Source organism: Manduca sexta, chromosome 20, assembly GCF_014839805.1.
Source record: "Manduca sexta isolate Smith_Timp_Sample1 chromosome 20, JHU_Msex_v1.0, whole genome shotgun sequence".
Lineage (NCBI taxonomy): Eukaryota > Metazoa > Arthropoda > Insecta > Lepidoptera > Sphingidae > Manduca > Manduca sexta.
Genome location: NC_051134.1, coordinates 5,325,762 through 5,346,805, shown reverse-complemented (window position 1 = coordinate 5,346,805; position 21,044 = coordinate 5,325,762). Strand labels below are relative to the sequence as shown.

Here is a 21,044-nt window from a genome sequence, read left to right as displayed (position 1 = left end):
TATTAAAAGCACATTATTTCAAGACTTACCATTAATATTATTAAAGGCCATATTGTAAGTTTGATTAAAGTTTGTCCGGCTGTGGCATCGTAGCTTTTAAATCTTAGTTTTTGATTAAAGTTGATAAAAGCTTTATTAATTAATGTGATTTCATCAGAAACTATTATTATAAATTCCTATACATTGTTATTAAAGTTTATAACAAAATTTCGAATCCATCATAAATAATTACGGCAGTTAATTAACAATTATAGTTGGGACAATCGGAATACATTGAAGAGATCCCATTAACGTGTACTTAGGCCTGAAAATGTTCTGAAACTATTGATACGTAACATTTAATTGACTACCATCCAACGCTGAAAAACTTTAGCTGGGCTCATGGCTGAAAGCTTTTCAGCATTATCGGATTTATCAGTATGCAACAATGAGTACGTTTCAACACCGACCCGACTCAATTAATCGAAACAAATTAATATTTACAATACTATAATACTAATTATCTGACATACTCATTGTCACATACTATATGATATAATGATTTTAATCTATAATTTCCTACATAAAGTAACCCTTACACCATTAACACCTTAAGCGGATAATACTTTGGTTTCTATTATTATCATATTTCACAATATTCGCTAGATATATGAAGAGACTTTATTATAACTCACATTTATTTACACAATCTAACATTTTATTGTCAGTTCTGAACCTTTAGTGATGAAACTAATCTATACGAAATATACAATGTAGGTATTAACTATATATTTACAGTTGCTTTTATAAAGCATTCAACTATACATTCAAATATTCTATCCATTAAACTATACATTGAAAGCTTCAAGAAGTTAATTACTCGTATTGTCTTATCATAAACAATATCATTGATATTTGTGCGCGTAATTTACGAACGGGAACACTGGCAAAGTGTCGCTTACGCGTTTCTATAGCCGACATACATGGACTAGGTGATGTGGAAGTCGCCCCGCAGGAGCCGCGTGAAGGTCTTTTTGAACTGTTGGTTCGCAAGCGCGTAGCAGAACGGGTTGATGGGACTGTTTGCGTAGCAGAGGAAGTACGAGAACATATACAGGTGCTTATTGATGCACGGCGGGTCCGTGCAGAAACCCTCCACAAGCGCCAGGATGTGGTACGGGGTCCAACAGACCACAAACGCGCCCAATATGAACGATATGGTCCTAAACGCTTTCCGCGCACGATTTTCCGACTTCGATTTCTGCCGGCCGATACTCGGAAACAGGCCGTCCCGCTTCGAACGCTTAACTTTTAATTTTTTTCCTATGTTTTTCACAAACTCTTTCTTAGAGTCGCCGCGGCCCGACCCAGTTACAGCGGTGCTCGATACGTCGCTGTTCTCAACCGCAGGGCTCACTGCGGGGTTCAGCTTGAGCGGGGAGATCTTCACCTCGGCGGGCTTGGGTTGCGAGGACTCATTGTTATTGGAAGACGACGTTACGAGGGTGATGACAGGTTTGGGGCGCTCGCCCGCCGTCAGACTTACCTCGGTATTTACTTTAACCGGTGGAGGTGGCGAGTAATTACTTTTAGGTTGCGTCACTTGAGCTTCAGCGGTCGCTCTAATGAGAGCAGCCTGCAATAATGACGTATTTGTTACGTTACCAGAATTTAGAGTCGGAGGTGATGATGGTTCAGTCGCTGTGGGAAATGTCATTGATGACGGTGGACTCTCGTAAGTAGGTGACGGCAGTATGACGGAGCTCTCGTCCATGTACCGGAGATCTGCTCCGTCCATGCCAACGAGCACATCGTACGACGTACCGTCACCTTTTACAAGTTTAAGTGTTCTATTTCTAGATGATTCCGAATATGATGGTGGACTCTCAGATACAGGTGGGCTACATCTGAACTCTGATGGAGGAGGAATGATTCTTTGAGCAATAGTGGTTGATACCTCGCGCTGATCGGACGGCGTTGCGATTCCTGACGATAGCGGGGACATGAGGCTGGCGGTGGATAGAGGCACGTTGGGCACCGGGGTCGGGTCATTGCTCTGTGACGTGTCAGGGTTGTCTGTGTCGAGCAGACTCTTCTCTGATATTTGCGATAGCGAAGATTTGGGTTTATCTAACTCATGTTTCATTATGGGAGACTGTTTTAGATCAGTCTTGATGAGCATGCCACCATTCAGTCGCATATTGTTCAGTAATTGTAGTGCACCGGTTTGCATAACTAAATTAGCAACAGAGGGACGCTTTTTGACGTTAGTTTGTGTGGTGCTCTCTTCATCGGAGTCGAAGGCCGGGCTACTGGACCTTTCCGCTTCTACCTGATCTTCCTTCTTATCATCAGACTCTGCAGTAGTAGATGTGCCTGTAGCAGTTGCGCTACTCTTATGAGCTGATGATTTCTGACTGGAGTTCGAATCGGTCGAGCCTCCCAAGTTTAGAAGTGGAGCCGCTAAAGAGCCTTTAGAAGTAGAATCTTTACGAATTGATTCAGAAACTTTTACCTGGTCTTCACTTGAGATGGTAGGTTTTGCCAATGCTGACATGCCGGCAGCGCGACCCGCCATACCTGTCATCACACCAGCACTCAAAGCGACCATCGACTGCATCTTTCTTTGCTTAGCTTCACTCTTCTTTTGCATATCGTAGGCAGTTTTAAATATGCCAGCGTATAACACAATGAGGACGAAAAGAGTTGTCCAATAATAGCCGATGATTAGTGCTGTGTTAAAAATTGGGTCTTTGAGGAATTGTACCGCACACTCTCCCTCCTGGAGGTCCCTGTAGCCAACGAAATGTTCCCAGCCAAAGATAGTGGTGAAGAAAAGCAGTGCTGGTATAATCCAGGTGACAGTGACCATCCATATCACCCTGTTTTTGGTTCGCCAAGCTCTATACCTCGCTGCTATTTTGACACTACAGAATCTGTCGACGGTAATGAGAAGCACCGTGTATTGAGAGACTAGGCATACTGTGTAGTCCACAGAGAGCCACAGGTCGCAGAGCAGAGGTCCCAGGTGCCAATAACCTTTCAATACGTAGTCTGTGTAGAATGGAAGCGATAGAGTACCTGTGGGCAATGAAATTATTATTTGCTATTATTGGTTTTATTCTGTAAAAAAAAACTAAACGACATTAATATTTGACTTAAAACAAAAAATTTAATTACTTAGAAAGGTCTCATATTTAATTAGAATTATGAATGAAGTATCACACACACATAACTTAAAAATATAATGTCCCTAAAACTGAATATTCTAAAATCGTTTCTAACAGACAATTTGGGACAGTATATAATACAGGGCTGATATTATTATTATTATATTATAGACAATTTACTTTAACAATCTTATTCCACTTCGTGAACTAGACAATCGTAGAGTAAAATTGAGGACATCATACAATATTTCATCGGAACGCACACCTATGCACATCAATCAAGTTTAGGTCCCCGATTCAATTCTAGGTGCGCTAGAAATATAGAAGATAACACTGAGTTATGGTCTTCCATTCTCCAAATTCATAGCTATAGATCAAAGTTATTTTTCTTGATACTAGAATTAATGACTAGTTTATACTGGAGTGAATTTTTATATTAATTACATTACATAAATTTTCCAGTGACAGATTTAATTGGACGCTACTTTTTTGAAAATCATCCTTATAGTTGATAGAAAATTTCAAAACTCTGTGAGCCTACTCGTTTCTTCACACTATCCTCGTTTTTGTTCATATCTTTTTATAACTTTTTACTTATGACACTGATTTATGATACTGATTTATGTTTAAGTGAATGTTCGATATTGAAATAAAAATATTTTTCGGACCTACTTAGTAATTAAATATTGTAACTGATTTTTCAGATGTCCAACACTTCAGTCCCCCGTGACCAAGCTTCAAAGTCTTCGTAATGTCAGAAGAATATTATATTATAAATAAACACGATAAAATTTGAATATAATTATATTTTAATGAAAGTGCGATATTCAATAAACATTATTAATTCAGATTTTACCTTTCCTATTATTGCTCGATAGTTTCGCATTGTAAGCATCAAAGTTACAATTTGATTATTCCAAATACGTACCCATTTCAATAAAATTATTGGCAAACTGGTTAGAGTCTCTAATTTGACATCAAATAAAGGTTGATCAATTATAATCTACTAATACATAAAAGCCAAAACAAATATTTTATTTATTTATATTCTTATATTTAGTCAATTTGTTGATTTTTTATATTTTTTTTGTATTGTTTTGAATGACGAAACGAGCTTGCCGTCCGCCTGAGCGATACGACCGCCCGTAAACAGTAGAAACACCATCCAACACTTGAATTACAAAGTATTATTTGGTATTCCACTGCGCTCGTCATCCTGAGACATGAGATGTTAAGTCTTATTATGTCTAGAAGTTACACTAGCTACAATAATAATAATATATTATAATACAATAATGTAATAATAAATTCTTACCAATCAATAGATCTGTGGCCGCAAGAGAAGCGATGAAGTAGTTACTTGGCTGTCGTATCGTCCTATCTACCAGGAACGCCAGGAGCACCAGGACATTCCCACTGACTGTTAACAGGATAACCAGGACGAGGCACGTGGCGAAGATGGCCGCCATCCACAACGGGAATGGTGCAAGCACCGGTTCCTGTAAGAGAAGTATGGACTTAGAAGTGTGGTAGTGGAATCTAGAGTTGAAATGTACGTTTGTTGGTGAGATTGCTCAGTACACAATATCAGGGCAGCAAACTTATCATAGAATTAAAATACTTACGGGAAAATGTGTATTTATATCCCTGCCTACCCCTGGGAATATAGGCGTAATACGCTAGAAACCTAGTATCGAAGGACTGTCCTAGTTTTCAATGGAAAAGTTGTAAACTTATAGACTCTTTGTTAGTAAACTTTTAGAATAGTTGAGAAAGTATCGGGTTGTTCGAACTCTTAAAGTCATGCGACTTTGTTCCTTATTACATTTTAATAGGCTTAATAAATGAACAATCTACATTAACATAATTGCTTTCATTGACGAATTATATTGATTTGTCCCTCTTAAGTGCGATATGAGCTTGAGCGTTTTAAAATCTTCACTTTTTAATAAATAGATATGAACGTCACAAAAAAAAAATCATGTTTTGGAATATAATGACGGATTTTGACAGTTGAGTTTTGTATATTAGCTCGGCTGACCACAGTAGCGTTAGTACCTGAAATGTCACCTTAGGGGTCGGCGCATATATAGCAGAGCGCAGCACAGAATTTTTTTTACTATCAAACTTTTATCGATATTGCCTTCATTGGAATCATATCCGGAGGCCCATATTTAACAATGCATACTGCGGCTGCCGATGATTATATTTTATGCTGGCTATGTTTTTAATTTAGTTCCTTTTTAAATGGGATAGGTAAACTCCACTGCACCCCATAAACATTTATTTCAGCTCCTGTTAGCCAGGATTGCCTGTGGTATTTTTAGGTTTAAAGCTTGGCAAGTCTCCGAGAACTCCAATCTGTCTTTAACCGTCAACGTAATTAATCAAGCGGGGAGAAGTTGAAAATACCAATTTTCCAGTTGATTGTAATTGGGCGGGCATGTAGATAGGGTAACAACTAATGAGGGATAATCCCTCACCAGTCAACACAATTATGCCGGCCTATTTGATACATATACTTAACGTTCTATGATAATGTGTATACTGATTTCAAAACAAATATCAAAATTAAAACCGGGTTTATTTTTGTTCGGATTTGTTCTTAATGCCTAGAAATTTCCTAGTTTGAATTTAATTTAATATTGTAAAAGGTAATTCACCGAGTTAATTGTCTAGTATTAGTTTTGCCGCTAATTACTTTCCGTAGCGGTTAGCCAACTGGATTTTCTCTGTTGCGTCTATTAAACTAATTTTCTAGGTTTTTTTTTAGTAGAAGCTTGTAATTTAGCTCTTACCGTACTTTATTTTAAAACCAACTAACTTAAAGTCAACGCCATTGCAATTATCAAGCATAAAAATATTTCGTTAAGTCGAGTGTGAAATGTGTAATGGAATTATTATTGCTGTATCAAATTATCGCGATGAGTCAGTGGAAAATTTACTCTATCGATGAATGGCATTAACCAATGTGTTACTGTCTCCTACACAATAAAGTAGTCCTAGTTTTCCCAGAATTAAAAAATATTTAAAATCTTTATTAGGGATAAATTAGATGTAATTTTTTTGTTTGTATTTTTTAGATGCCTATTGTTATGTTTGTAAGCGCCCTGAGATATAATGCTAAATAAAGACAACTAAATAATACTGGCCGTAATTCCCCAATAAAATACAAAATACCCCAAATCTCATTCGGGGTAAAAACGCAATGTTTGGGGTACTTGCTCGAGTTCACTCGATCGTCCACACGTCACGCTTCACTTGAACGTGGGGATTAGTGTTCTTTGTCTACCCTACGGACGTATTGCCGCAGCCTATTTATAGCGCATTGTAGAGCAACGCAAACATTCCCCTACGTGCTGCCACAGTGAAGAAACGGTAAACACATGGGCTAAATAAAACATAAGGGTTGTCGGACCGACGTGTATTATACTATTTAGAACGAGATTTTTATTGCGACTCTGTGTGGGTTGGAGTCTGTTTCTATGTAAATAGTACCCGTGGTACCCGTTATAAAGCTTATAGTGAAATGTCGTAGCATTTAGAAGTAATGTAGCTATTAGTGTTTTTTTTAATAGAATCTGATGTTTAGATGGTTAAATAATTAAAATCTTCGAATAGTTTTAACAATATGGGGTAAATGAACAACTAGGTATGTTGATAAAAAGAAAACAATCGTGCAAACGTTGACAGTTAAGATAAGCAAAGTTTTCTTTATTGAACGTGTCCAAATTGATACAAGTATCTATTGGATGTGCTAGAATATTATGTAATAATTTGTAATACATAATTATTAACTCTAAGAGTCTCTTTTCCCTTCAATTTTTGGATACAACATTGATAACTGAATTAAAATTAAAGTACTCCTTGGCACTGCACTGCAGTCATCTTGATATATTTAATTTTAAATAGAAAGCCCGCTGACTATACTATTTGTATAGGGTGTCTATTCAAAACATAATTCTCTTTACATGACATTAAAGTAAAATATTCCGTGTTTGGTAAACATTGCATGCTAGTAAACGATTGTAACTAATTTTAAACTATACAAAATTCTTTCACGTAGCGTTTTATTTGAATTTGTTTGTTTTATATGATAAAATAGACAGGCTCTTGGGATGTTTTCGTAGTTGCGACCTTGCTATATAGTTTGGTCACGTTCTACGAAAGTTTTGGAGGGTTTTCGATAGTAATGTATTCGACATTGCCCGTGCCAGATGAATATGTAAGCAAGTAGCCTTGCTCTTAGAACCTAATTCGGATGAAAAAAGAAAATAAAAACATACATTATTTAAAAATAAAACAAAAAATATACTAAATAAAGTAACCGAAAAAGTTGTACGATATCAAAATTGAACAGTCTCTAAATTTATCTATGAACTCGTACTCAATTTTCAATTGTACAATAAAGGAAACTAATTCGAATAGATTTTGCAATTTTGTTTAAGATACGTTTCGAATGACAATAATCTCTTCAGTTCTTATTTCGAGAATTTAATCTGTCTTCAGACACCTTTGAGATAGAAGTCTTTAAATGATAACATTCTGTCTGGACCCCTTTATAGGATTATCAACTTTTAAAGTATTTATATTTAGATTCTTTTAAACGCAATTGAGAAGCGCTTTGTCAGTTAAATGGGCCCTAGATATAATTATATGAATCATTTTGACAATGCCGATGCCCTTTATTAGTAGTGTTGACATTAATTTACGGGACTCAATACGTATAATAACTATTTGTTCGTATTTATCAGAATAAAAGCTGTGATATGTATGTAAATTTGATTATTATGAAATGGAACAATGTAACATAATATTATGACAAGAAAATGTTGGTGTTGATATATTTTATGTCTGCCCGGATAGCGACCCGCGTACATATGTAAATAAACTATAAACTCCCAGAACATGTGGTTACAGCTGGAAACATAAACCAGTTTAAGAACCGACTGGACAATTACTTAGCTGCAAATGAAAACCTGTAGTAATAGCGAGATACGGGCATTATCAGTTGTTTCAACTGCCTGCCTGATGTATATAATAATAATAATAATAATATGTGTCGCGTTCTGGAATCAGCTTGTGTACATATATCCAGTTCCAACAGCCTACATAATTGAGTCGACTGTCGAGAGGTAATCATCTCTCGTCAGTCGACATTCAATTGAACACAACTCCACTTACCATCAGATGCAGTGGGTCACTTTATCGTGCAAGTATAAACAAAATAGCTGGTTCAGATTCATACTAAAATGTATCCAATAAATAAATTTTTTTTTTAACTAAGAGCGATTGGCAAACGACACAGAGCTTAAATATGTGACTAAAACATGACATATTGCAAAACATTTCTTGAAAATTGAAAAAAAAAGCAAGTTTAATCTCATCTCATCATGGCTACAAATTTATTTTGAAATAGAAATTACAACAATATATATATATATATATATATATTAATCAACGTCAAATTATAAGACTATGACAGAACATGACATTTTATTTTAATCGCATATTCCTTATACACAAAGCCTCCAAAGATAGCATCGAAATCTAGAATCACACTTGAGCTGCTATCTAGCTCGCAGCTAGCGCCTAACTCGGCCGTGACACACTCTTGTGTTGTCGATAATCGTTTGAATCGATTAAATGTCGACTAGATGTTAAACAATGTACGTCGTCCTACCAAGCTAAGGTGCTGAATAAACAATATTAACCAAAGTAATGTTTATTTTGGGGTAACTCGTAAAATGGGGTAAAGTTGGGGTAAAATGTGTAAACATTTTTATATCCGGTTCTTGGCTTACGAGATTTAAAATATGGTATAGGCCTTTAACGGAATATGTTATTTTGTACATGTAAAAATCGATATTAGTCGACATATTTTGTAGTAAAAGTATATAAGGCCATTAGTTAAAAATAATTATTGATTAAGTTTTCAACAATGCAAATAAACTGTTCATTTTAGTTAAGAGCTATTAATCAGAAAATATGCGTATATCTGGATTCGAACAGGCTATCGTAGTTATATCGATGGATAAGAGAACATACTTTGTAAAACGACACGCTATTTGGAAACTGCTTAACATTAAGTATAATGGGATAATTTTCTGTGCCCTTATAAAACATACTAGAATTTAATTACTTACCAGGCCTCCATTGGCAGTGAGGATGTTCTCCAGCGTGTTGTTGAAGTAGTAGACGTCGCTATAGTTTGATCCATTGGTAATGTACCCAGCCTGGCACTCCTGATAGTTACCGGTTGACAGGCAAGTCCGCTGCTTCATTCTTTGTAGTTTCCTGGTAAATAAAACTTTTTTTATATAAATACGAAGAGATATTATACCGCATAATAAAATAAAATATTTTAGGCCTAGATAAACATATAAAAATATAACACATGGATTCTTAATAATTAGTACGTAATAAAATGTTCTACATTAAAATAACTATGTTTAACAATGTCTTGGCTCGTTCCATGAATAGTTTTGTTCAATAAATACGCTAAACAGAATATTTTTTTTTCGCAAAATTATCAAGTTCAATATTTATTAGAATTACCAATCAAAACATGGTCCCATGACACTGCGTTCAAACAGTTTGCAAAACACTGACGAGTGTTTAGTGACATGCGGCTTATAAAATCAACAGTCCATTTCCGACAGCCTTGGGGATGTATAAAATTGAAAATTTCCAACATGTCAGCCGATAGATTGGCAATATTGCCATATTACGGGGACTTCGAGAAATATCTGGTAAATGCATATTGCACCGTAGATGTGCTACAGCGTAGCGCCGTAGTTTACGTCATCAGCTACGCGAATGCTACGCCTCGACGACTACGCTCGTATTTAGAACTTCACGGTCGCAATATTTCATTTGGGCCGAAGAAAATTTGATCTAATTATGTAGTGGAAAGTTAGCCCGCCTTGTGATCAAATGCCATCAATCATTGTCAGATTATTTGTTTTGGAAGTTGGGGAACAATGTTTTATAACGTAGGCTGTCAGTTTTTTAGACGAATCGAATTTTCGATTAGGTGAAGGTATGAAAATGTGTTTATTTGCTTTGATGACTTCATTAAAATTTACGAAATCGTATTTAAAACTTAAAACATGCTCTAACTCAGTAGAAATAAAGTATAAACTTTGTCTTGCAAGTGTCTACCAGGAGCCATTTCGTAACGAGTTTTGAACTATTAAAGGCTGTTTTCTGTAGTTTCAAAGCCTTGCTTACGATGCTGTGATCCGTATAATTACTTTAAAAATATTTTCAGATAAATAATATCATAGACAATCTTTTCTGGAGGTCGCAAAAATAGCCATGCTCTTAACTCACAATCTTTTCCGTAGAAGTAGGCGAAATTCCAATATTTTTTCTGATATGGTGGGTTTTAATGGGAGGAGGTGATTACCCAGCATCAGAACTGATTGCATTCTAATATCGAGTAAAAATCAGGAATAAAAAATCGATCGAAGTACTTTTTGAAACGCTTAGGTCGTAAAAAGAAATTGTTTTTATGACACACCATTTTGCACTGTGTAGTCTTTATAATATAGTCTTAATTTCAACTAAAAGCGTTAGATTTTCGTCGCACATTAATAATCCTATTATTGAGCAACGAACTAATCTCCATACTTTTTTTTCCCCACCAAGGGAGGACGATATTTTGGATCTCCGTAAATCTCATTCACTACTCGAACCAGAAGCTGTCTCTTTAATTTTCTGATGATTTTAAAACTTGTATTCTTTACGACCTTATAACTACTTTTATAACAGTTTTAGTGTTCAGCCTACAAAAATAATTACAGATAAAATAATACAACATAGTGTATTATATGTATACGTAAGGTTACACTATTCCTTCCGAAGGTGTTAGTTTAAAGATGAGAGTCCGCTGAGCTTACATCCGTCCTATGTGATAACGTACTAATTGCTTTAAAATAGCAGGCAAATTTGCATTTTATTTGCAAATTCAGTATTGTACCTGAAAATAATCCTCTACCACGTGATTCTGTACGTAAGTTTTTCTGGCTATTATACAATTTTATAAAACGCGACGTAAGGGTTCTTGGGCTATGAAGATCATTTAATATGTGATCTTTTTGTTTTCGTTCTGCTATAAAAACTATTCGCACTGGGTCAATGAGGCGGTAAACAACCCATCATTAAACACTGCTGCAATGACTCGACAGTTCCTCCATTGAACCGTCACTTCATATTGATTATAGTAATATTTTATACAATTGAATGAAATGAACTAGTTTGATGATAAACTTCACGATTACTAAAGTAGTTAAACTAAGTAAATTTTGAATTATAAAGTAGTTTTTGGTCGCAGCTTCGCCTGGGTAAAGAAGTTTTGCGGGATTAAAGACCCGCTATATATTTTCCCGGGATAGAAAGCATCCCATTAACTTCCTATGGTCTTAAACTATCTCCATACCGAATTTCATAAAAATCCGTTCAGTAGATTTTGAGAGCATCGATAACGTACAGACAGACAGAAAAGGCGACCATGTTTTATAATATTACTAGCTTTTGTTCGCGGCTTCAACCGAGTGAAGGAGTTTTCCGGGATATTTTTTTTCGACTTACTTGATATGTATCGTTATATTATGACGAAATTAAACAAAATCACTATAAATTGTAGTCTATGTGTTATTCTGATGTATAACCAATATAACTGTAAAGTTTCATCCAAATCCGTTCAGTAGTTTTTTTGTAAAGAGGAACAAACATACATCCATCCTCTCAAAATTTCGCATTTATAATATTAATAGAATAAGAAATCTTTATTTAAGAATAAGAAATCTTTATTTGGAATAAATAATACAGTTTTTTTTTTAAATACAATGTTCGAAAATATCTGCATTAGTTGGGTACTTGGTAAAGCTTTCTATAGGTACTTAAATCAAAACAAACTAAAAATGTATGTGTGCGTGTGCGTGTGCGTGTGCGTGTGCGTGTGCGTGTGCGTGTGCGTGTGCGTGTGCGTGTGCGTGTGCGTGTGCGTGTGCGTGTGCGTGTGCGTGTGCGTGTGCGTGTGCGTGTGCGTGTGCGTGTGCGTGTGCGTGTGCGTGTGCGTGTGCGTGTGCGTGTGCGTGTGCGTGTGCGTGTGCGTGTGCGTGTGCGTGTGCGTGTGCGTGTGCGTGTGCGTGTGCGTGTGCGTGTGCGTGTGCGTGTGCGTGTGCGTGTGCGTGTGCGTGTGCGTGTGCGTGTGCGTGTGCGTGTGCGTGTGCGTGTGCGTGTGCGTGTGCGTGTGCGTGTGCGTGTGCGTGTGCGTGTGCGTGTGCGTGTGCGTGTGCCTGTGCCTGTTTTCCTATTTTTATGAATGATTATGTATCCTCATATGAAAGGGTTAACAGCCATTTTGTTGTTACAGATTTACATTCACGTAAAGTAAGGGAATATAAGTTAAGAAACTTGTTTGCTTTGTTATATAATCGGGGTCCAATAAAATAAAAATGTTGACTGGATAAAGCAGTTCTACAGGTGTCTGATTGACATACTAAATCCTTTCTTCGTTTTTTGATATTGGGAGTAAAATGTAGCTCCGAATGTTGACGAATAGGATAAAGTATTGCGAGGAACTGCGCTGATCTCGTCACCTTAACTCCTTTTTTTTCGCTCGAAAAAAATGTATTATCGCTACTATCACATGAGGATGTTGGTTTATTTATAAAACTGGTGAAACCAACACAACCAAGCCACTCTCCCCCGAATTGATAATTACAGTGGCAATAATACTTAATCGGAAACAGTACCGTCAAATAGAAAGAATCAATATCATGGTATAATAAAAAAAAACTCCCTTCTCATATAAGTTCGACGAAGCGACTCCATTGCACTTGATGGTAAGCTGAGTAGTCCAGATAGTGTTTACTGACGAGAGCTGATTTTCATCGCTAGTCGACACAATTATGCTGGCCTGTTTAAAGCCAGACTGCCTCAGTGGCGTAGTTGTATTGCATGTCCGGTACAATAGCGTTCTGAGGTCCTGGGTTCGAATCCCGGGTCGGGCAAAGTGATATTTGGGTTTTTCTGCTCAGTATCAGCCCGGAGTCTGGAATTTGTGCCCGATATGGCGATAGGCTCGCCCCCTATCACATCATGGGACGGAACATACTTGGCGAAAAGTGGGTGCCATGGTTGCGCCTCTGCATACCCCTTCGGGGATAAAATGCGTGATGTTATGTTATGTATGTTTAAAGCCGGGTTACATAGGTTGATTCCAGAATGCAACATACTTACGTAGGCTATTATCGTTTACTAGTGGCCTCTTTCGTCCTCACCGGTGAGGATCGCAACGCGTTCTTCCTTTAATCTTCATTAAGATTAAATACGTCTTTTTTATTTCTTTTTTCCTGCTAGCCCGAGCTGGCTTTTTTGTTTACTTTGTACACTTTAATTTATTTTATGTCCAATATAAAAGTCTGTAGTTATATAATAGATTAATTGGAGTAATAATTAATTATTCTATGACTTATCATGAGCACATCTGTGTTCGCCTAATGAATAAAGCATTTTATTTAATTTTATGGCGGGTTTTACCTTGTGTTCGGTGTTATCCGGGCAGATACAAATATAGTGCCACCAATCAATATCTTCTGTGAATACTGTTCTGCACTACCTACTGAAATATTTTATGTCTTGTCAGTTTGATAAGGGCGAGTAAAGATTTACAAATGACCCAAAAGGTCAAGGGGGCCGGCACTTGCTCGGAAGGGTCGCGTATGCTCGGGTGACCAGTTAACCTTTACAATCTGTACCATAAATGTCAGTACCTATTTTGAAACATGCCCACACTGATTTTGTACACGTGTATAGTACTTAGACATTGAGATGGGCTGAGCATCGAGCAATACCTTCTTTATTTGTTTTTTTTTTATTGTTTTAAATGAAGACACGAGCTTGCCGTTCGCCTGATGGTAACTGATGTGACCGTCCATAAGCAGTAGAAACACTATCCACCGAATTAAAATTCAAAATATTGTTTATTATCCCACTGCGCTCGCCATCCTAAGGTGTGAGATATTAAGTCTTGTACACTGGCTACAATGTTTTTAAACCGGAACACAAAAGTGAATATTTGCCGAGCGAAGTTCATACGCGGCTGTCACGTCACACATTCACGACTCCTGTCACATTATGCGTTCTAATAATTGTAATCCGATAATAATTTTAGGCCGGAATATTTATTTAGCACTTAATATACAAAAGTATATTATGGGTAGGTACAACGGTGAAGGAAAACATCGTGAGGAAACCTGTATACCTGAGAAGTTCTCTATAGGAATTTCGAGGGTGTGTGAAGTCTACCAATCCGCTCTAGGCCAGCATGGTGGACTAAGGCCTAATACCTTTCAGTAGTAGAGGAGGCCCGTGCCCAACAGTGGGACAGTACATACTACAGGGCTGGTGATGATGATGATACAAAAGTTTACAAGCGGACTTAATGCCATAGGCATTCTCAACCAGACAACCTTAGGGTGGTGCAGAGATAATCATAGTCGGTGCATGAAAGGAAGGTCAAAAATTCAAAATATTCAAAAATCGAATAATAATTAATAAAAAATATTAGACTATGGCACAGAATTTTTTTTTCACAAATCGATACTTAATGCCACCTTATTTACAGGCACAAAGAATTCACTTTGCTGTGTCCGATAAAAAATCCTCATAACAATAGTTGAGATAAAAAACCGGCACTAAACGGTATTACGGGCCGCTATAAAACTCCACAAAGCGTTTAAGGATTGCCTCAAATGTATTATCCTCTATGCCCTAAAATGACCAATTCAGAGTTATGGCCTCTTATGACTTCATATAAACCTGGGCAATTTCAGTGCTGAATGTTTTTGCGGATGAGAAGCGGTAAGGTAAGGTTTATGGTTTTTATGAATCAAAGGTGTGTAAATATTTTTTTTATGTTTTTAATGCTCAAATAATAACATCTCTGTATTATATTTTTTGGTTTCAGCGTATATGAGTCGAAGACTAGACAATGAACTGTAGATTTGTTTTACAACATGTTTCACGTAAAACCCTTGGCGGGACCTAGTCAATTCAAATCTTTGGTTATTTGCGAATATAGTTACACGTAGGTAGTTCAATATTTTTAACATATCCTTTACGATATTCCAGCAGGTAAACATTAATGAATCCATAATTTGTTTAATCGTGTTGCATAACTCACAAAAATATGGCTTATCTTCAAGCACTGTTTACTATCCTATTTTTGTCTGATATTGTATTTGTCATAGTAGTTTCCATAAAGATGAAAAAGTACAAAAAATGGTGTGACCGTTATAGATTTCATGTAGTGTACCTCTGATAATAGTAAATATTTCCAATGATATAATGAGGTTTCTATGTATGCCAGTCAATAAATTCTAAAGGCGTTATTTACTCTGCCACATACGCTATAATGACAATGGCTTGGTGTCATCGCCAAGGATTACTCCCCAGGATATACTATATAGCGGCGATAGCCTAGTTGGTTGTGGAACGGACTGCCGAGACGAATGTTCGCAGGTTCAAATCCCAAGGGCACAATTTCCGACTTTTCTAAAACTATGTGTGTATTCTTTGCGAATTATCGCTTGCTTTAACGGTGAAGGAAAACATCGTGAGGAAACCAGCATAACTGAGAAATTCTCTATAGGAATTTCGTAGGTGTGTGAAGTCTACCAATCCGTACTAAGACATCGTGGTGGACTAAGGCCTAATTCCTCTCAGTAGTAGAGAAGACCCGTGCCCAACAGTGGGACAGTATATAATACAGGGCTGATGTTATTATACGTTATTATTTCAACCAATTTTAAGCCCGGCCTTAAATTTACGTAGCTCTTTCATCGATAGAATAATTTGCGATAAAATCCGGAGTCCTATAAAACTAAGGACTACCTAAGAATAAAATTACCATGTATAATCTCCTGAATATATAAAATATGTTAAATTCTGCTGGGCCTCGATAAGATTTTGTGGACGCGACATTTATTTGCACTTAGCTATTTTTTGGGTTCCGTAAAATTATATATAGGAATTTTGAGGGTGTGTGAAGTCTGCCAATCCGCACTAGGCCAGCGTAGTGGACTAAGACCTAATCCGTCTCAGTAGTAGAGGAGGCCCATGCCCAGCAGTGGGACAGTATATCAAACCGGGGTCATATTATTCTTATAAAATAAAAAAAAATATATCTAAATGTAAGGATGCCAGTTTAGAATAATTAAAAATCTTCAAACAGAAATAAATTTCAATTGGTCAACAATGCAATGCAAAATAAACTTTATTACAATGTACATATAAGTATAAAACAAACAAATACGTATAACAAAACATTTTTATGGAGAAGCGTAAGAATTATTTATACTAAATATAATGTCATTTTCGTTGTATTACTATATATTTGGCCAATTATAATTTGAAGCATTAATTTAAATGCAATAATATTTTTCTTTATGTTTTCTATTTACATTCGCATACCTTAAAAATGAAATACGCTCGTGATGGCGAAGCTCAAGACCCAAACTACTGGCGGTTAGGGATTAATTAATAAATGTAATATTATTCTTAATAGCCAGTAACTGCAAAACACAAAGTTCAAATTTCAAACTATCCATAGAACAAGTATACTGAACCCTCAATAAGTATATCCAACCCACACTTGGCCGTATTTTCACTAACCGTTTTTAAAGCAGATAGGTAATGACGTACTTTTAAACAAAAACCCAGGCTGTGGTCAAAGCCAAAAAATCCTCGCAAAATGGACGTTTAAAATCTGTTAAAGGGAAGGCAACTGAGTGGAAAATCAAGCCGGTGTAGCGGCCATTTTTCACCAAAACACGGCTTTTGGTGACGATTTTGTAATTATTCTGGTAAGTGGGATTTCTGGTTCTGAACTTGAGTTGTTTCTGGTTAATTTAATTATAATCAAGTATTTATTTATAATACGAAATTTGGTTTATACTTAATTAATAAAATGTTTTAAAAAATAATAAAAAAGGTTTTAAATAAACGGTATATTCTATACTAATAAAGCTGAAGTGTTTGTTTGTTTCAACGCACTAATCTTGAAACCGTTTTTTCTATTCCACGAACGTGGTAATCTTTAAAGCGAATTTAATTTTTGTCACCAATAGGAAGTTACTTTACTCCTGACTGTTATTATTATAGGCTACTTTTTATCCCTGAAAAACTTTTTTATGCAGCCGAAAATCCAGTATCAAATAAAATCATCTATATATATAAAAATGAATCTCTATTTCCCTTGGTTATTGCATCACACGTGAACGGGTGGACCGATTTCACTATTTTTTTTTGTTGTGTTTGTTATTGTCAGGAGAAGATTCTTATGAAAGAAAAAATTGCGCGGAAAATTTGAAAATTTTACGAAAATATTAATTTTATATAACTGTCAATTCTTTGAAATAACTGTTAGCGATTGACAGAATGCGAGCTGCAAATTCATTGTTAAGACGGGACTACGTCTGTCGGTTCAACTAGTTAATAATAATATGGTTTCACCTTGCGCTTATTAAAACAAAAATGAATTAAAACGTATTTTTTTTTGTTATATATTATTAGTTATTTTATCCTAATTTGTTTTATATTTTATGTTTTAATACTTTAGTACATCATATTTCCAATCCATTTTATTACTTAATATTGACCGCCCGCTCGTTTCGTTCCTAGTTATTTTAAAATCATCCAAAGGTTTTCTGGAAGAAATCACCTATATCAATGAGACCGCCATTTGTACTTCCTGTTTGTTCATTATCTCTGTTGTATATTTACCTTTCTATACGATTTGATGTACAATAAAGATTTTAAATAAATAAATACAACGTAGAGAAGTGTTGCATAAAATTTTTTATTCCACTTTCGAACGTACCTTCTTCAACCTAACTTAGAAACCTACCGTGAACAAAATATTCTTAAAAAAGGTCCATAATGAAGACTCTCACGTACCATTTCAAGTGTTTTGTTTCTCGAATGTGTAATGCAGGGACAGTACGGCGTCATAAAGTCGTAAATGAATTATAAAGTTACTGTTGTACCTTCTTCAAGGGCGTAGGTACCGCCATATCAGCCGTATCAATGATATAGGGCCCCCGAACTTTAGTGGCCCCTATTGGCCCATACCTACATTAAACTAAGCAGGCTCCCAAATATTCGCACTGCCCTGGAGGGCCCTAAATTTTTTTGATATGGGGCTCCTCTATGGCAAGCCAATCTACTGACCTTGGATTTATATGAATTTTAAAAATGTATGTTAATATTTTTATCGGCTTCATAGGATAAATACACCTATTTAAACAAAAAAGACCTTTATATTCACGGTATTAGAGGTTATGTTGCATCAGCTTGTGTTTATAAATAGACATAGGATTTTCTGAAATGATGGTTTGACTTTTATTAGACGTTAAAAATATAAGTTATTCTAACATAAACATAGTTGGAACATTATATTTTGGTTCATTCCGTCGTATATAGTTAATTTTTATTTATAAATAATTTATTTCACGTTTAGCCACAAAACGTTAAACCAGTGGCAAAACCAGATTCCTGTCGGCTTCCTTTTATGTAGAATTTATTATCAGAATGATTTGCAGACCGCATTTATGCATATAAGAATCTATTGTTTTGTCGGATTCTCTAACGCAAAATTTCACCCTTCACAACTGTAAATTACTTGAATCAACAACATTTTACTACTGGTTTGTTACTATAACAAAAATGTAGTTCATCAAGAGACAATTCTTATGGTACACCATCAAGTAAGCAGTAAACGAATATTGTACTTTAAAAATAATAAATCCCTGGATGTTGAAGTAAAATATCCCTCGTAAGTTGTTTTCCAACCTTCATAAGATTCCGTTTTTATTGTTATACATTTAATATTCTACCGATCTGTTTTCTGGCACCTTATGATTTTTTTATAACGTTAAAGGTCTTGCCTCGTGTTTTATTAAACACGCGAGCTTGTACAATTATATTGTAGGGTTTCTGCCAGCCTGTCGGAGATTTGAAATCACGAAAGATTTTTTGGGGACGGATTTAGTGTTATACTGGGGTCAAGTCAATGTTAAGAATGAAAGCTGCAAATAATTATGATAGTTATTGGCTTCACCTTTTACAATATGATTAATTTAATATTCTATGTATAAATTATATGACGCATGGAATATGATAAAACAAAGTACAACAAGCAAATAACCTATTTATAAAGCTGAAGAGTTTGTTTGTTTGTTTGAACGCAATAGTCTCAGGAACTACTAAACCAATATAAAGAGTCCCTAATAGGAAGCTACATTACTCCTGAGTGCTGCTTTTTATTCCGACAAAACTTTTTCATGCGGCCGGAGCCGTAAGCAACACCTAGTAACTTATAAAATTTTAATGTCATTAACAAATCATTTTCTGAGCATACCGAAAGTATATATTATACTAGCGACCCGCCCCGGCTTCGCACGGGTGCAATTCTGATACTAAATACACTACAGAAAAACTGTGAACGTTGTATATAAAAACATAGCGGCCCGCTCTGGCTTCGCACGGGTATAACATAACAAAATAACAGTATTTCTCCACTATTTAATGGATGTTATTATACATATAAACCTTCCTCTTGAATCACTCTATCTATTAAAAACCGCATCAAAATCCGTTGCGTAGTTTTAAAGATTTAAGCATGCTAAGGGACATAGGGACAGAAAAAGCGACTTTGTTTTATACTATGTAGTGATATATATAATATCATTTATTCATTGAATAAAATTTTTTGGGCTAAAAAATGTGACATAGGGCTTTATTGCATACAAAAAATATTAAAAACATCAAAAAAAAGTTCTGCGCTTGACCAAAAGTTGCATAAAATTTAAAGGTTTCAATTATTTACCCCATAAACAGAATCGGCCCCTGATTTAACGCAAACATAACATTACGTGGTTATTACATTTTAGTTTTCGTTACAAAGTCACGGTCAACAAACCACGCAACGTTTCTATTGTTTCTAATTATGATTTGATCGCCATAATTGGGCAATTTTGTGTTTAAATTGATATTATATTATAGAACAACTAATATAAATATTGGGTAGGTATAGAAAGTCTGTCTAAATAGCATAACTTTGTCTTTCAAAGTACAACAGGATCTAGATTTTTCTAACATTGACCGAATCTTCAATATATGGCTTTATCATAAAAGAGAAAACCTAACGTTGCGAAGGCTGAAATTTTACGAAACGGAACTCGACACGATGAATAACAACTAATATGCATAAATAAATTCTACAAATTGTTCTAATCATAATTCATTTTTTCATAAATTGCGAAAGTGAAGCCGATAGTAATCGGGTTATACCGACCCTTCGCAATTGAAATCTTAACAAAATCCTTTCTACATACTTTAAAGTATATCATGACCCACACAAATTAATGCTATAAATAATACATACCATTGTGTTATAAAGCTTGTGCCAATGGTGTAAATAGGTGTGGATCTGTTCACGTCCAAACTTGTCTCAGTAGAATTCATTCCGAAAGCTGCTCTTATTGTCTACGTTACTGATTCTCACTGCATCTGCAAAGAAGTGAGAAGTGAGACAATGGTACAACTACTTAGGCTAATAAACCTAGGTGATTAGATCAGGCCGCTCTTAGCGTGTTACAGGGCTTGTTTCACTTAGTTGGATCATTATTTACCATTATCGGCGTATGGATACGTAAATAGATTTGTAGTGGAATTTAATTATAAATTAATTGTTACAATCATGGTATTATGGTGTGGCAAAATAATATATACACTATCAACTAATTGGCGAGAAATAATATTATAAAATTAACCGATCTTTTAGCAACTTTGCTTTCAGTTCTATAGTGGAGTAAAAGATTT

The 21,044-nt window shown here is 35.7% G+C and overlaps 1 protein-coding gene across 1 annotated transcript; it reads right to left on the bottom strand.

Annotated features, from left to right (window-relative positions):
- Window positions 1-761: 761 nt before the first annotated feature.
- On the bottom strand, window positions 762-20,717 carry LOC115449134 (probable muscarinic acetylcholine receptor gar-1). The gene is made up of 4 exons (XM_030176859.2): window positions 20,608-20,717; window positions 9,296-9,446; window positions 4,465-4,648; window positions 762-3,060 (listed from the first exon to the last, which is right to left on the bottom strand). Exons 1-4 carry the CDS (start codon window positions 20,685-20,687, stop codon window positions 968-970), a joined length of 2,508 nt encoding a protein of 835 aa, XP_030032719.2. The 5' UTR covers window positions 20,688-20,717; the 3' UTR covers window positions 762-967.
- Window positions 20,718-21,044: the final 327 nt, after the last annotated feature.

Bases quoted from the DNA above. Each gene is read 5' to 3' on its own strand.
- LOC115449134 (XM_030176859.2), bottom strand. From the start codon at position 20,687: ATGAATTCTACTGAGACAAGTTTGGACGTGAACAGATCCACACCTATT. The intron at 4,649-9,295 runs GTAAGTAATTAA...CTTCTCTTACAG, and splicing joins TCACTGCCAATGGAGGCCTG to GAACCGGTGCTTGCACCATT. The intron at 3,061-4,464 runs GTAAGAATTTAT...CATTGCCCACAG, and splicing joins GGCCACAGATCTATTGATTG to GTACTCTATCGCTTCCATTC.